The following is a 15,885-nucleotide window of genomic DNA, read 5'->3' as shown; positions in this document are numbered from 1 at the left end:
TATGATACTGGCACAGGGGGGAGAAGGAGAGAGGCACTTGATACTGGCACTTTGGGGGGGGCGAGATGGCACTATAATACTGGGACATGGGGGAGGAGAGAGGCACTTGATACTGGCACATGATGGGGGGGCATCTATAGGGACACTTACTGGCACATTATTGGGGGGCATTATGGGGGTCCTTTTTACTGGCACATTATTGGGGGGCACTATGGGGGCATCTACTGAGTCCACAAAGAAGGGGTATTTTATATGGGGGGACTCTGTGTGGTACTAGTATTATCAGGGGGTTTATCTGTTTCTGCAGTATGGTATTGGGGAGCACAGCGGCACAGCAGTAGGCCGGATTCATTCAACTTGTATTGGTCCGTGGTATGTCCGCACCGCAAAAAAATATGACATGTCATTTTTTTGCGGTGCAGAACCACGGAAAGAAGCACCACGGAAGCACTCCACTTTCACTTCTCAAATAACACTGTGTGTCTCCTATATGATATATTTAACTGACATTTTTTATCGTAACAACCAACGATTTATACAGGAAAATCATGACGATTAACAAGGTTGCCCAAACTTTCGCATCCCATTGTATATATTAGTTTTTTAGAATATTTGCAATTCTTTTCCATCTGAAGTCATGATTCCACCCTGCTTAAGTTGCTTGTGGGCCAATGACTCATCGGCCCACAAGCAAGAAGCAGGGAGGAATCATGTTTTCAGATGGAAAAATATGACGAATATTCAATATAACGAATATATAGCACTATATTTAAAATATTCGTGAATTCTCGAAGTTGAGATATTCGCGATAAATATTTGTATATTCGAATATTCGCATTCAACACTATTCAGTCATTGCTGTGCCCCTGTTTATAATTTTTAAAGATTCTCTAGGTACTGGTACAGTGGTAAGTTATTGGCGCAAGGCAAGTGTGGTGGCATCTATTATTTAATTTATTTATTAATGATATTGAGGACCGGTTTAATAGCACCCTTTCTTATTTTTGCAGATGACACTAAGCTGTGTAGTACTGTACAGTCTATGGAAGATGTCCATAAACTACAAGCTGACTTCAACACTCTGAATGATTGGGCATCAACTTGGCAAATGAGGTTTAATGTAGACAAATGTTATGTTATGGAACATAGGAAGACAGGCACTCTATATGAAACCACCAGCAGATATCGACAAAGGACAAGGGATAGTGTGTATATGATAGAAACTATTTATTTGGGTAGTAATAGAAACGTTATCAATATAGGTCACTCCCAATGTACAGGGAGAGGAGTGGGTGGTGTAAAATAGAAAAATTTATATATGAATAAAGAAAAATAATGTGAAATGGTCATGATAAAACACCCTGTATTGGGCTATAAGTCCAGAATGTAGAACTATAAAATAATACGCGTTTCGAAGGATTGCAACCTTCTTCATCAGGGGACCTCCCCACTGATGAAGAAGGCTGCAATCCTTCTAAACACGTATGGTTATCCAAGCCCTGGGAAGCGCTTCCAAACTCCCCTGCACCATCAGGCTTCCTCCATCCATTGACAACAACGGGAATTAAAGCGCCCGAAAAAAGCGCGCGCTAAACTGCCGCACGTGGCAAGAACGCCAGACACAGTCAGCAGCCCTCTGACCGGAGGAAAAGACAACAACATTCGCATTGACAGACCGATCCACAAATAGCAGCCCTTCGTGGTCATCGCATCCATCTGCAACCGCGCTGCCGGCCCCGTCTATCCTTAGCACACAGAGGATCCTGCGCTGAGACACCTACATAGAAGAACCGATGATCCCCCAGGAAAGGTAACAGCGACCAGTTAGCCAATTTTAGGTGGGACGCCACCAGGCACTTGTCCGCTGAAAATAACTTTCGCATAGCTGTGTATACACATACATCGGATCTGGAATGCTGCTGATATATCCTTTTAAACCTGTCACAATTTAGATCTTTGTACTAACTTTTTACTAATTTTAATCAACTGAATCTATCTCAGACTATTGACTATATCTGTCTAATATTTTATAGTTCTACATTCTGGACTTCTAGCCCAATACAGGGTGTTTTATCATCACTTTTTCACATTATTTTTCTTTATTCATATATCCATTTTTCTATTTTACACCACCCACTCCTCTCCCTGTACATTGGGAGTGACCTATATTGATAATGTTTCTATTACTACCCAAATAAATATAGTTTTTATCACATACACACTATCCCTTGTCCTTTGTTGATATCTGCTGGTGACCTCACAAAGAGTGCCTGTCTTCCTATGTTCCTATACGCCTGCCTTTTCTGACTAGGTGAGTCAGCTTAGACACGTGCACCTTGCATATTGCCCACACAGGAGAGCCACCGTATTCCCTCCAAATGTAAGGTTATATATCTTGGTAGTAATAATCTCAGTGCTTCATATGTCCTAGGTGATATAACACTGGGAGAGTCACTTAGAGAAGGATTTGGGTGTCTTTGTGGATGGTAGATTAAATACAGCATACAATGTCAATCAGCTGCTTCTAAGGCCACTAGCTAATTGTCATGCATTAATTGAGGCATGGACTCGCAGGGCAGGGATGTAATACTACCACTCTACAAAGCATTGGTGCGACCTTATCTGGAATATCAGTTCTTGGCACCAGTCCATAGAAAGGATGTACTGCAGCTGGAAAAGGTACAAAGGAGAGCGACTAAACTGATAAGGGGCATGGAGGGTCTTAGTTATGAAGAAAGATTAAAATAATTGAATTTATTTAGTCTTGAGAAGAGACGTCTAAGGGGGGACATGATTAACCTATACAAATATATAAACGGGCCATACAAAAAATACGGTGAAAAACTCTTCCATGTAAAATGCCCTCAAAAGATAAGGAGGCACTGCCTGAAGAAGGAAAAGTTCAATCTCCAGAAGCGTCAAATCTTCTTTACTGTAAGAACTGTGAATCTGTGGAATAGACTTCCTCAGGACGTGGTCACAGCAGGAACAGTGGACAGTTTTAAAAAGGGTTTAGATGAATTCTTAAAAGTAAACATTTAATGACTGTGAAAACTTGTAGAAATCTCACTTCCTCCTGGGATTCGCGTCCCCACCTATCCCTTGGTTGAACTTGATGGACTTATGTCTTTTTTCAACCGTATCAACTATGTAACTATGTAACATTCTATTGTTAATTTGTGTTCATGCTCTAAAAATTAAATCAAGGAAATATACCAGTCCAGGGTCATACAATATTACGTCAGATTCCCTATAAAGCAGAACGCTCTATGCTGTATTTGTGACCTGCTGCATACCTGTTGACATATTGCTGCGCTGGGTATATCTTGTAGATATACAGTATTTTGTTTCTACACTTAGACACATGCACGTGTGCTGTCATTTGAGATAATTGAGTCCTAATTTTAGTAGGAAATGATTGCTCAGGATGTGTTGTGTTGATATACATTAATACAGTCCACAAGGGATCATTAACATGATAGCCTCACCTCGGAGTCACATAGGCACATACTAATTAGTACTACAGTTAAAGATTATTGTCCAGAATAGGATTAAACACATAAAGAATTCTACTGTTAATTGTACGGCATAGGCGTTCAGCTGAAGATAGCTGCAGTATGCACAGATAGCTGTATCACCTGGTTCTCCTGTAAGATGTTAACAACTCCTCCTTTCCACCCTTCGTCATACTATAAAGCACCTTCTCCCTGCCTCCTAAGTTTCTTGAACCAGCAAAATCTAGGCGTCTTTGATTTCAGCCATAGGTGAGTTCTGACCCTAAAATCCATTGAGATTTATGAGTTATTAACATAAATATATTTATGCATTATGTTTAATTAGATTTATTGTTTGCAGAGTCTTAACTCCCATTAATAGGTTAAGTTGATTTTCATTGTCAATGGAATCTAGAATATCAGATGAATACGATACTAGGATAGGATACAAAGTGACTTTTTATTTTCTTTTTGTCCATTTATCTTAGGTCCAATGGCAGATTATGTACCATACGTGAGGGACAAATTGACCTTTTCTCTGTGGGACTATGGGGTGTTTGCTGCAATGCTCCTGGGATCCACAGGAATTGGACTTTTCTATGCTCTGGCACGTGGAGGGCAAAAGACATCAGATGACTTCTTTACAGGGGGTAGAAGCATGTCAGCTGTGCCAGTAGGATTGTCTTTATCTGCCAGCTTCATGTCTGCTGTACAAGTGCTTGGAGTTCCAGCTGAAGCTTATCGTTATGGTGCCAAGTTTCTTCAGATGTGCCTAGGTCAGGCATTAAACAGTGCCCTGACTGCCTACGTATTCATGCCTATGTTCTACAGACTTGGTATCACAAGTACTTATCAAGTAAGGAAGTTATATAATCAACTTATTTCTGTAGTGCAAAAATCCAATTTAGGCTTTGCTGCATAAATCATTATGCACTGTTTGTTTAGGGCTTTTTTGTGTGTACTTTGCGTATTTTACCTACTGATCACCAGGGGTGCACGACCAATGAGGCTAGGTGAGGCGATCACCTCAGGCAGCACCAGGTGGGGGCAAGAGAGGGGTAGCCTAAGGGCCATGAGCTGAAGGGAAGGGGTTAGGTTAAGAAATTGGCAATGGAGAGGGAGGGGCGCCATTTCAGTTTTCGCCTCAGGCTGTGTAAAGGCTAGGTGCACCCCTGCTGATCATGTAACTTGCCCCATGACAACCTGATAATGTTTCTTCATCTTCAATGCAGTATCTAGAAATGAGGTTTGGGAGAAGTGTTCGCCTCTATGGTACTATCCAATTCCTTTTGGGAACTGTGAGTATACATTTGTCATAAAAGGACAATTAATAAAGTAGACGTGCTGTTATTAAGTGATCTTCTTCTTTCTGCAGATGTTATACACTGGCATTGTCATCTATGCTCCTGCACTAATACTCAACCAAGGTTCTTATATTATTGCTACTTTTATTGCTCGCATATTAACTAAAGTTCTTTCATTCATTTTGTTTCTTATTATTATTATTATTAGTCACGGGATTGGACATTTGGGCATCTCTGTTTTCCACTGGAGCAATATGCACATTTTATACATCAGTAGTAAGTAGAAAAAATACATTATCCAACACATTTTTTATCACTGAAATATGAAACTGTTTTATAGGTTAATAATGAAATGACTGCTATATTTTAATGATTTGGACATAAAAGTGACATATAACGTAAATGCCTGTGAAACTACTGAACATGTATAGTGCTCATATCTACTAGTTTCTAGTCAGTCACTACCAGGTCATTTTGGGGACCAGCAGGTGGAGTGAGTGACTGTTTGTCTGTTACTAACCTGTGCAGTGGGATTTGTGTATGTGCCATACTCTTCTGACTTAACAGATTTTTTAGTACACTAAGGTCTAGTTAGTGATTTCCACCAGTGATGCAGCTAGAAAAACAGAGAACAGATTTTTCCATTATACCATTTCTGGCTTTGGCTCCCAACACTGATGGAAATCACTGATCTAAACCCTAACGCTGGGTTCACACCTGAGCGTACTGAAAGGAGCGCTCTGTATGCGCGATTGTACCGGCGTTTACAATCGGGCATACAGAGACAAGCGAACACCCATTGTCACGCGTTCCCGAAAGTCTATGTACGGGAACGCGCGACAAGACGCCCCAAAGAAGCTCATATACTTTTTGGGGCGTCGGGCGATTTACAGCGCGATCGTACGCGCTGTAAAACGCCCAGGTGAGAACCATTCCCATAGGGAAGCATTGGTTTCTCCTTGTTGAGTGTTTTACTGCGCATAGGAACGCGCTGTAAAACGCTCAGGTGTGAACCCAGCCTGAATCGTGAACTAGGCCTTATTGGTCTAAATCTGTTCCGTCAGAAGAGTATGGCACATACACGAACATTCATAAAACTGTTGTAAAGTAGAACTGGCTTAATTGCCCGTAGCAACCAATAAGATGCCACCTTTCATTTTGCGCAGCTAATTTGGAAAATGAAAGGTGGAATCTGATTGGTTGCTATGGGCAACTAAGCCAGTTTTACTTTACACCAGTTTGATAAATGAACCCCTTTATCTAGAGACTGGACCATTGTTTTAATCCAGTTGGATTGTAATGCAACAGTAACACAATATAAAAAGCAGAAACTACATGTAATAATTTAAGCTTCCAAGTTATCACCCTGGGGCACATTTATTATAGTGTCTGCGCCTGCTTTTATGCATAAAAATGCTGTTTTAGATTGTCTTATTTTTTTACTACTGAAAATGGCCTGTTTTAGAGGCATTTGTGCCTTGTTTTCCTTTTTGGCCTGTTGATTTCTTACACTAAGGCCTCATGCACACTACAGTATTTTTTCACGATCCGCAAAACGGGGTTCCGTTGTTCCGTGATCCGTGTCCGTTTTTTCTTCCGTGTGTCTTCCTTGATTTTTGGAGGATCACCAGACCAGAAAAGTGAAAAAAAAATCTAAGTCAAGTTTGCCTTGAAAATGATAGGGAAAAAAACGGACACGGATCACAATCTTGTGTGCCTCCGTGTTTTTTCACGGACCCATTGACTTGAATGGGTCCTATTTTCTTAATGGACAGGAAACATGGATCACGGACGCGGATGACAAACGGTGCATTTTCCGAGTTTTCATCTGACCCATTGAAAGTCAATAAGTCCGCAGAAAATCAAGGAAAATGGAACAACGGACACGGATGCACACAACGGTCGTGTGCATGAGGCCTAATTCAGTTTAATTTCTACTACAAATGTCTCTTTGGAGTGCCTACTTTCAGCTAACTTGCGCGACATTTTTATGCACATACTAATTAGACCGGTCTTAGTGAATATGAACCTGTCGTACTGATAAAGTGATAAAGAACCACCAGATGTCAGACTACTAGCAATAGACGTAGGGCGGCGATTCCGTGCATTAGGGACTGCAATTTGCAGTCCCCAATGCTCGGGCAACATCCCTGCGGCGGCCAGGATGTATTGAGACCCATTCAACTTGAATGGATCTGTGATCCATCTGCACCGTAAAAAAAAAATAGAATATGTTCTATTTTTTTGCGGTGCGGAGGCAGGGACAGGAACACCACGAAAGCACTCTATAGTGCTTCTGTGGGGTTCCGATCGGTGCTTCCGTTCTGCACCACACCGCATCTCCAAGATTGCAGACCCATTCAAATGAATGGGTCTGCATCCGTGATGCGGGGTGCCATGGCCAGTGCCCATGTATTGGGGACACACCGTATGTGGCCGCAATACGGCCATGTCCGGGCAACAGCTGTGTGCATGAGCCCTTGGTCTAATTCATGAAGCACTGTAAGACTTTTGAAAAATAGTCGGCAAAAGAACAGACAAAGCAAATATTTGTCTAAGTGTACGCCTAAAAAACAGGCGAGCTTGATAACCTGTCGCACTGATAAAGTGATAAAGAACCACAAGATGTCAGCCTACTAGCAATAGACTTAGGGCTCATGCACACGGCCGTTGTGCGGCCGGCCATTCCATGCATTAGGGACCCCAATTTGAGGTCTCCAATGCTCGGGCAACATCCCTGCGGCGGCCGGGACGGATTGAGACCCATTCAACTTAAATAGGTCTGTGATCCGTCCGCACCGTAAAAAAAAAAAATAGAACATGTTCTATTTTTTTGAGGTGCGGGAGCATGGACATAAACACCACGAAAGCACTCCATAGTGCTTCTGTGGAGTTCTGATCCGTGCTTCTTTTCTGCACGTGAATGGGTCCGCATCCGTGATGCGGGGTGCACATGGCCAGTGCCTGTGTATTGGGGACCCGCCATATGCGGGCCACAATGTGGCCATGGTGGGACAACGACCGTGTGCATGAACCCCTAGTCTAATTCATGAAGTGCTATAAGACTTTTGAAAAATAGTCGGCAAAAGAAAGACAGACAAAGCAAATATTTGTCTAAGTGTACGCTTAAAAACAGGCGAGCTTGATAAATGTGCCCCCTTGTGTATGTCTCCCATAGGGTGGTATGAAAGCTGTGATATGGACAGATGTATTTCAAGTACTAGTAATGATTTCTGGTTTCTTCGCAATCGCAATTCGTGGTGCTTTGCTGGTTGGTGGACCCACTGCTGTCCTTGAAATTGCAAGAAATCACTCCAGAATTAATTTTGGCGAGTAAGTATAAAATTTATAGAAATTATAGAATTAATTTTAAGCCCTTGAGGATGCAGCTTTTAACCACTTGAGGACACATTCTTTCATTTCAACCATTTGAGCTCAGTGTTTGTTTTTTTAAATCTTTTTTTGCATTTGCATTCTGAGAGCCATAACTTTTTTTTATTTTTATCATTTGTTTTTGTCACTATATTCTGAGAACCAGCATTATACTTGCGCAGGTGCACTCACATGTGGTGGAAAATTCCACCAAAAATCTGCAACATCATTGTTGGGGGACGTGATGACGTGATGTCACGCACTCCTCCTCCTCCCGTTCTGCCTCTGTGATCCTGTGCCGCTCATACAGCGCTCCCATGCCTACTGCTACGTGCCTGGATGTTGAGACTCTTGCCGGTGGGCTTATGATTTGAGAGGGAGCGAGCACCACCTACCGTTTCCTGCTTCTTTTTTCCTTACTCTGCTATCCACCGCTGTTTGTGGTCTGCCTCTTCTCCTAGTGCTTCGGCTCCTGCAGCAACCTGTGCTCTGATTTGTGTCCCAGACATGGCGGTTTGGCTTCCTTCTTTGGGTGACAGCCCTGTGTTGGGTGTGGCTGTTTGGGTTCCTGTGGGTCCTGGTGGGAAGCCTGGTTTGTACTCCGTGGTGCACCCAGTGTTCATGTTGCTCTGGTTTAAGCTCCTGAATCCATGTGGACTGCCTGTTTGTCTTCCCCCTCCTTCCTTCTCAGCTCTAGAAGAAACTTTCTATAAGCCCAAACTACCTCTGCTCTCCCTAAAACAGTTGTCTAAAACAGGACAGAGATCAGCAGAGGCTGTAAAAATTGACCGGTTTTTAAAATCGCCAAATATAAATGCAAGAACTGGACAAAAAGGGAAGCAGGATCTAACGTTGCTCGATCAAGATTGGAGGAGGCAGTGGATAATTATTTCCAGAATGGAGATGGGGGAGAGGGCAGAGAAAATGGACACTCCTATGGGAGGAGATTTTAGCCACAGTCAAAAATAATGGAAAGGTGTTTCAAGATATTGCAATGCAGCTGGGGGCAGTCCAGTCGGACGTGTCTTTAATTAGAGACGATGTAACAAAGATACGAGACAGAGCCACCGTCATAGAAAAGACCGTTGGCTCCCTGAAGTATGAAGGGAAAATATAAAAATCTGAAATTGCCATGTTAAGAACGGAATATAATAATCTACAAAAAAAAAGTTGTGGATCTTGAAGACATTTCGAGGTGATGTGAGAATTCTGGGGCTTCCTGAGGGTGCAGAGGAAAAAAATCCTGTTGGAATGACAGTCTCTGATCCTGGAAAAATTTGTAAAGGAACACTTCTCGTCCTTATTCTTAGTGGAGAGGGTCCATCGGATCCCCGGGGGTAAGCCAACTCCTGGAATGCAGCCTCGGGTACTCCTGGCAAAGATCCTTGCTTCCTGGGATAGAGACATGATTTTAAACAGGGCCAGGGAGTGTCCCCTCATTATATATATATAATGTAGTAAACTGTCCTCTTTTCCGGAATTCTGGAAAGAGATTCAAGAAATGAGATGCAGTTTTTTGGCTGTTAGAAAACGTCTACAGGCCAAAGACATTAAGTACTCTTTTTTTGTATCCAGCCAAACTTCGGATAATATTTAATGGAGCAACTAATTTTTTTGATACTCTGGCCCGTGTTACTGATTGGCTAGACCGGAGCAATGTTTGACTAGTGCTGTATTTTTCTTGTTTTCCTATCCTTTTGTGATTGTTTTTCTTGGTGGAGGCAGGATTAGTGTGGAGGGATGGTCTGAGTAGATAGGTCTGCTTCTTGATAGTGGCGGATTATAGGGTTCTGGGGGGAGGATAGAGGTTTTGTGGGTGGGTAGCGATGCATCTCTTAGGATGGATAATGGGAGGGGTTGGGTTTTAAGGGGGCTTTTTACTTTTGAATTCACCTAGTTGACTGTATGTCAGAATTTTGACCTGGAATGTATGGGGACTTGGGGATAAACTAAAAAGACAGGCAGTGTTTGACCTAGTTCAGAGACATCTACCAGCGGTTGTCTGTGTATTAGAAACCCATTTTACTGAAGAAACAATGCGCAGATTAGTAGAGGATGGGTATCTCAGGCATTTCATTCAACTTTCACCAGTTACTCTAGAGGCGTGACAGCGTTTATACATAAAAAGATTGATTTTGTCTGAGAGGCATCCTTTATTGATAAGTATGGGAGATAGGTTTTCCTTTATGGGAAACTTGCTGGAAGACTATGTATTCTATGTTTATTTATATTCATCCTCCTTTTTCTTTATACGTACTTACTAACATTTATGGAGCCACGTCCGGACTGTCTTACTTTAGTGAATAGGGATTTTAATTGTGTTATTAATCTCAAGTTAGACCGAACTTCTATGGGTGGAGATAGTCATATTGTTGTATCTAATCAGGGATCCCCATTGGCACAATTCTGTCAGGAGTCAGGTTTTGTGGATGCCTGGGGTTTTTATGGACGGGGGAGGAGAGCTTATTCTTGTGTATCCAAATCTGCGAACTGTAGGTCCAGGATTGACCTGGCGTTAATTAATGAAAAACATTTGAAACATATTAAATATATGAAATATGAAGCCAGGTCACTCTCGGACCATGTGCCAGTATACCTTGAGCTTTGTATGACTGGTGATAGGGAAGGGGTAGTACCCCTTTATAGTAAATCCTTACTGGCTGTCCCTAATAGATAATCAGGACTGGATGAAACAGGAGATGGTGTACTTCTGGGATGTTAATTATAAATCTGATTTTCTCCTGGAAAAGGCCCAGCAGAGGCTTTTCTTCAGGGGACAAAAACAATTTAGTGAATCCGGCTGTCCAGGAAAATTGTTGGCTAAAGTGATATCTAATCAGGACCAATAATAAGAAATACTCAGTATTGGTTTACCCGAGGGCACAATTACTGAAGAGACGGAAAAAATAAAGGGGGCATTCCTAAAACAGTTTTCAGAATTATATACAGTCATGTGAAAAAATTAGGACACCCTTTGAAAGCATGTGGTTTTTTGTAACATTTTTAATAAAAGGTTATTTCATCTCCGTTTCAACAATACAGAGAGATTAAAGTAATCCAACTAAACAAAGAAAACTGAAGAAAAGTCTTTTCAAGATCTTCTGTAAATGTCATTCTACAAAAATGCCTATTCTAACTGAGGAAAAAGATAGGACACCCTCACATGTATTCCCTCTTAAATTGGCTCAGATCTCACACAGGTATATCACACCAGGTGCACATAATTAGTAGATCGTTACTCTGCATGTTGAATGAGGCTTGCCCTATTTAAACCTCAGACATTTAGTTTGGTGTGCTCCTGACTGTTGAAGTGAGAGTGAGCACCATGGTGAGAGCAAAAGAGCTGTCAGAGGACTTCAGAAAAAAGATTGTAGCAGCCTATGAGTCTGGGAAGGGATTTAAAAAGATCTCAAAAGATTTTGAAATCAGCCATTCCACTGTCCGGAAGATAGTCTACAAGTGGAGGGCTTTCAAAACAACTGCCAACATGCCCAGGACTGGTCGCCCCAGCAAGTTCACCCCAAGAGCAGACCGCAAGATGCTAAAAGCGGTCTCCAAAAACCCTAAAGTGTCATCTCGAGAACTACAGCAGGCTCTGGCTACTGTTGATGTAGAAGTACATGCCTCTACAATCAGAAAGAGACTGTACAAGTTTAACTTGCATGGGAGGTGTGCAAGGAGGAAACCTTTGCTTTCCAAGAGAAACATCGAGGCCAGACTGACATTTGCCAGAGATAAAGTTGACAAAGACCAGGACTTCTGGAATAATGTTCTTTGGACAGATGAGTCCAAAATTGAATTATTTGGACACAACAGCAGAGGACATGTTTGGCGTAAACCAAACACAGCATTCCAAGAAAAGAACCTCATACCAACTGTGAAGCATGGAGGTGGAAGTGTCATGGTTTGGGGCTGCTTTGCTGCAGCAGGACCTGGTCAGCTCACCATCATAGAATCCACGATGAATTCTACTGTGTATCAGAAGGTGCTTGAAGAACATGTGAGACCATCAGTTAGAAAATTAAAGCTGAAGCGGAACTGGACCATGCAACATGACAATGACCCAAAACATATTAGTAAATCAACCAAAGATTGGCTGAAAAAGAAGAAATGGAGAGTCCTGGAATGGCCAAGTCAAAGTCCAGATTTGAATCCCATTGAGATGCTGTGGGGTGACTTGAAAAGGGCTGTACGTGCAAGAAACCCCTCAAACATCTCACAGCTGAAAAAGTTCTGCATTGAGGAGTGGGGTAAAATTTCCTCAGACCGATGTCGAAGACTGGTAGATGGCTACAAGAACCGTCTCACTGCAGTTATTTCAGCCAAAGGAGGTAACACTCGCTATTAGGGGCAAGGGTGTCCTATCTTTTTCCTCAGTTAGAATAGGCATTTTTGTAGAATGACATTTACAGAAGATCTTGAAAAGACTTTTCTTCAGTTTTCTTTGTTTAGTTGGATTACTTTAATCTCTCTGTATTGTTGAAACGGAGATGAAATAACCTTTTATTAAAAATGTTACAAAAAACCACATGCTTTCAAAGGGTGTCCTAATTTTTTCACATGACTGTAGCTCCACTAATAATATCTCGAATGAAAAGATGGATGCCTATTTTGACTCCATAATTTTTCAGGTTCTTACTGAAACAAAGAGTGAATCCCTTGAAGTAGAACTCTCCCTTCAGGAGTTAGAGGCAGCAATAAAGGCGTGTTTGGGAAATTCAGCTCCTGGATCGCATGGTTTCCCATATGAGCTTTATTGCAAGTACGGTGAGGTTATTTTTCCACGCCTTTTGAGGGTAATGGATAAGTTGTTGAAGGATGGTATCTTACCCGAGTCAATGACAGAATCTATCTTTGAACGGAATGGAAAACGGAAATAGAATGCATACGGAGTACATTCTTTTTTTTTTTTTTTGCGGACCCATTGAAATGAATGATTCCATATATGGACCGTATACAGAACGCAAAAAAACGGAACGTAAACGAAAAAAAGTGCAAGAGGCCTTATTCGTACAGTTAACTCCTTTGGGGAAGTCTCTGGACTAAATATTAATTGGTCAATAACAACCCTTAGATTATTAGATAGATTTGAATATATAAGCAAGGGGATCCTGGGGATGTTAAAAGTTGTTGACTCATTCGAATATCTGGGCATGACGATATCGCTCAGGTTCGATGACTTTATTCACCTTAACTTGACTCAGTTGATAAGTAAATCGAGATAAAAAATTACCTTATGGCTTCGTTTACCCCTATCTAGAGCTGATAGAATATCTTTGGTTAAGATGGTGATTTTACCCCAACTTCTCTACATCCTCAGAAATTCTCCAACTTAGATCGACGAGAGGATGATTAATGATCTTCTTTGGGGAAGAAAGTTGAGCTATTTTTATAAGCCCTTGGAGCAGGGAGGGTTTAATGTCCCCTACTTTAAGGGCTATTTTATAACTGGACAGCTATGGTTATTCTCTCAATGGGATAAAAGTGCTCTGTGTAAGATGCAGGTGAAAAGATCTCCATATGATAATATATTTACTCTGTTGGAATCTGGGTGATTAATTAATGTCGAACAATGTCTTGGAACACCATTAGAAGATTAGGTGTTCTCTTTTGTGCACTCCTCTTTAATATAATTTTTATTTGAAGGATTTTGAAAAATTAGTGGCAAAGTTTTGGCAAAAAAGTTATATCAAGTATATCTCACAGGTGGTTTGTTTAGCACAAATGGGGAATAATCTTAGTTGGTTTAGGTATTTTCAGATACATTCAGCAATTGCTAATGTAAAAAAAACTTTATTGTTAGAGATAGACACTTCTTCACCTTTAAATGAATTGATAGGGAATTTAGGCTTGAAGAGGAAGATTTCACAACTATATAAATTATTAGTAAAGGCACTATTTAAATGAGGTTGTTTCTCCGTGCCAAAAGGCTGGGGGAACTGATTGCCCAATGGTTTCAGTAGAGGATTGGGTGATTTATATTGGGTGATTTAAGATTAGTATCACACAATTTGAATCATATATTAGTACAGTTTGATATTTTACTCAGAGTGTATATCACGCTGATATGGCTTAATAAATGTGGTTTACGAGAGTCTGCGAATTGTCCACTGTGATTCACAGATGACGGATTTTCTGCACAGGTTTTGGTTGTGTCCAGACTTAAAAGTCTAATGGGGTATAATTCATAAGTTTTTTACTCAAAAACTGAGGATAGCACTTCCATTTACAGCAGAGTGCTGGATACTGGGTGATCTATCCAAGGTAAATTGCCATAGGTATAAAAAGATCCTTTTGATTAGAAGTATGTTTTTAGCTAGACTTCTGATCACTCGAGTCTGGATTTCACACAACACTCCAAACTTCAAGGAGCGGTTATATCTTGTGAATAAGGTTAAGAGATATGAGAGGGTCTTATATAGCCAGAGAGAGTCTGAGGAAAAATGGTCTAAGATATCAGGACTGTGGAAGTGGTAGCCTTCCTCTTAATTCCCCCCCCCCCCCCCACTTCCATTGTCCATTGTCTGTTTTTATTATTACTATTATAGAGACGCATCGCTAGGGAGGGAGGGTAGGGTTGGCTTGAATGAGTTGGGGATGGATAAAAAGAGGGATGATAATGGATGATTTCATTGTTTAATTATGTATTTGTTATAATTTTGTTGTTTCTTAAATAAAAATGATTTAAATAAATAAAAGAATCTGCAATGTCAGGACTTCCCATGTGTTATCCTATGCGGCTGAAAATTGTCTATCCATTCCCCAGCGTAAATAATGTTGTGTTACAGATTTTCTGTATGAGAATCTCTCCATACAATTCAATTGGAGATTGATTCTGAAGTAGAAAACAATGAGGAAATATCCGCAACAGAAACATGCAGATTTTGTTATGGATTTTTCCGCAGTGTTATCCACTGCAGAATCAGTTTCTTATTGAATTGAATAGAGAGAAATCCACAACAAAGTCCGCACCATAATTCACACCCAAAAATCCGCACCTTTGCATTTTCTGGAGGAAAAATTCCACCATGTGTGATTGCACCCTACAGTCATGGTAATTTTTATTCAGATCCTCTTGCCCATGACATAAATGTACATCGGGAAGGGGTTAATAACTCAAGAACAGTCTTGCAAAACCTGTCAGGCTAAGTTCACACGGCAAAATCAGTGTCAGAAAATAAGTAGCAGATTAGTAGCTGAAAACAGGTCGTTTTTGGTGGCAGATTTGTCATTTGGTGAAGGTTGTAGAGGCGTTTTTACAAGAGGATTAGAAGAGGTTTAGGGCTCATGCACACAGCCGTTGGTGTTTTTGCGGTCTGCAAACTGTGGATCCACAAAACACAGACTCTGGCCGTAAATGTTCTGCATTTTGCGAAACAGAACGTACTGCCCTTTATAGAACTGTTCTATTCTTGTCCATAAAATGGAATATCCATGTTGCATTCTTTCGTGAGGCCACGGAATGGACATACTGAGGTGTGCTGTCCGCATCTTTTGCTGCCCCATTGAGGTGAATGGATACACACACGACCCGCAAAAAGTGCAGATTGTATGCAGACCAAAAATACATTTGTGTGCATGAGCCCTTAGGGCTCATGCACACAAACGTATTTTCTTTCCGTGTTCCGCAAAAAAAACAGAAGTTACTCTGTGTGCATTCCGTATGTCCGTATTTCCATTCTGCCAAAAAATAGAACATGTCCTATTATTGTCCT

General features: G+C 41.1%; 1 protein-coding gene across 1 annotated transcript in view; it reads left to right on the top strand.

Moving 5' to 3' along the window:
• The first annotated feature begins 3,731 nt into the window (after positions 1-3,731).
• LOC122931252 (sodium/iodide cotransporter-like) overlaps positions 3,732-15,885 on the top strand; it is a 114,852-nt gene continuing 102,698 nt past the window's right edge. The window contains exons 1-6 of the mRNA XM_044285305.1: positions 3,732-3,764; positions 3,983-4,350; positions 4,727-4,792; positions 4,870-4,921; positions 5,007-5,074; positions 7,977-8,131. Of these exons, the coding sequence (XP_044141240.1) occupies positions 3,988-4,350; positions 4,727-4,792; positions 4,870-4,921; positions 5,007-5,074; positions 7,977-8,131 (704 nt within the window). The 5' untranslated portion in view covers positions 3,732-3,764; positions 3,983-3,987. The remainder of the gene's footprint in view (positions 3,765-3,982; positions 4,351-4,726; positions 4,793-4,869; positions 4,922-5,006; positions 5,075-7,976; positions 8,132-15,885) is intronic.

Source organism: Bufo gargarizans, chromosome 1, assembly GCF_014858855.1.
Source record: "Bufo gargarizans isolate SCDJY-AF-19 chromosome 1, ASM1485885v1, whole genome shotgun sequence".
NCBI lineage: Eukaryota > Metazoa > Chordata > Amphibia > Anura > Bufonidae > Bufo > Bufo gargarizans.
This window is presented reverse-complemented; position numbering and strand designations above follow the sequence as displayed.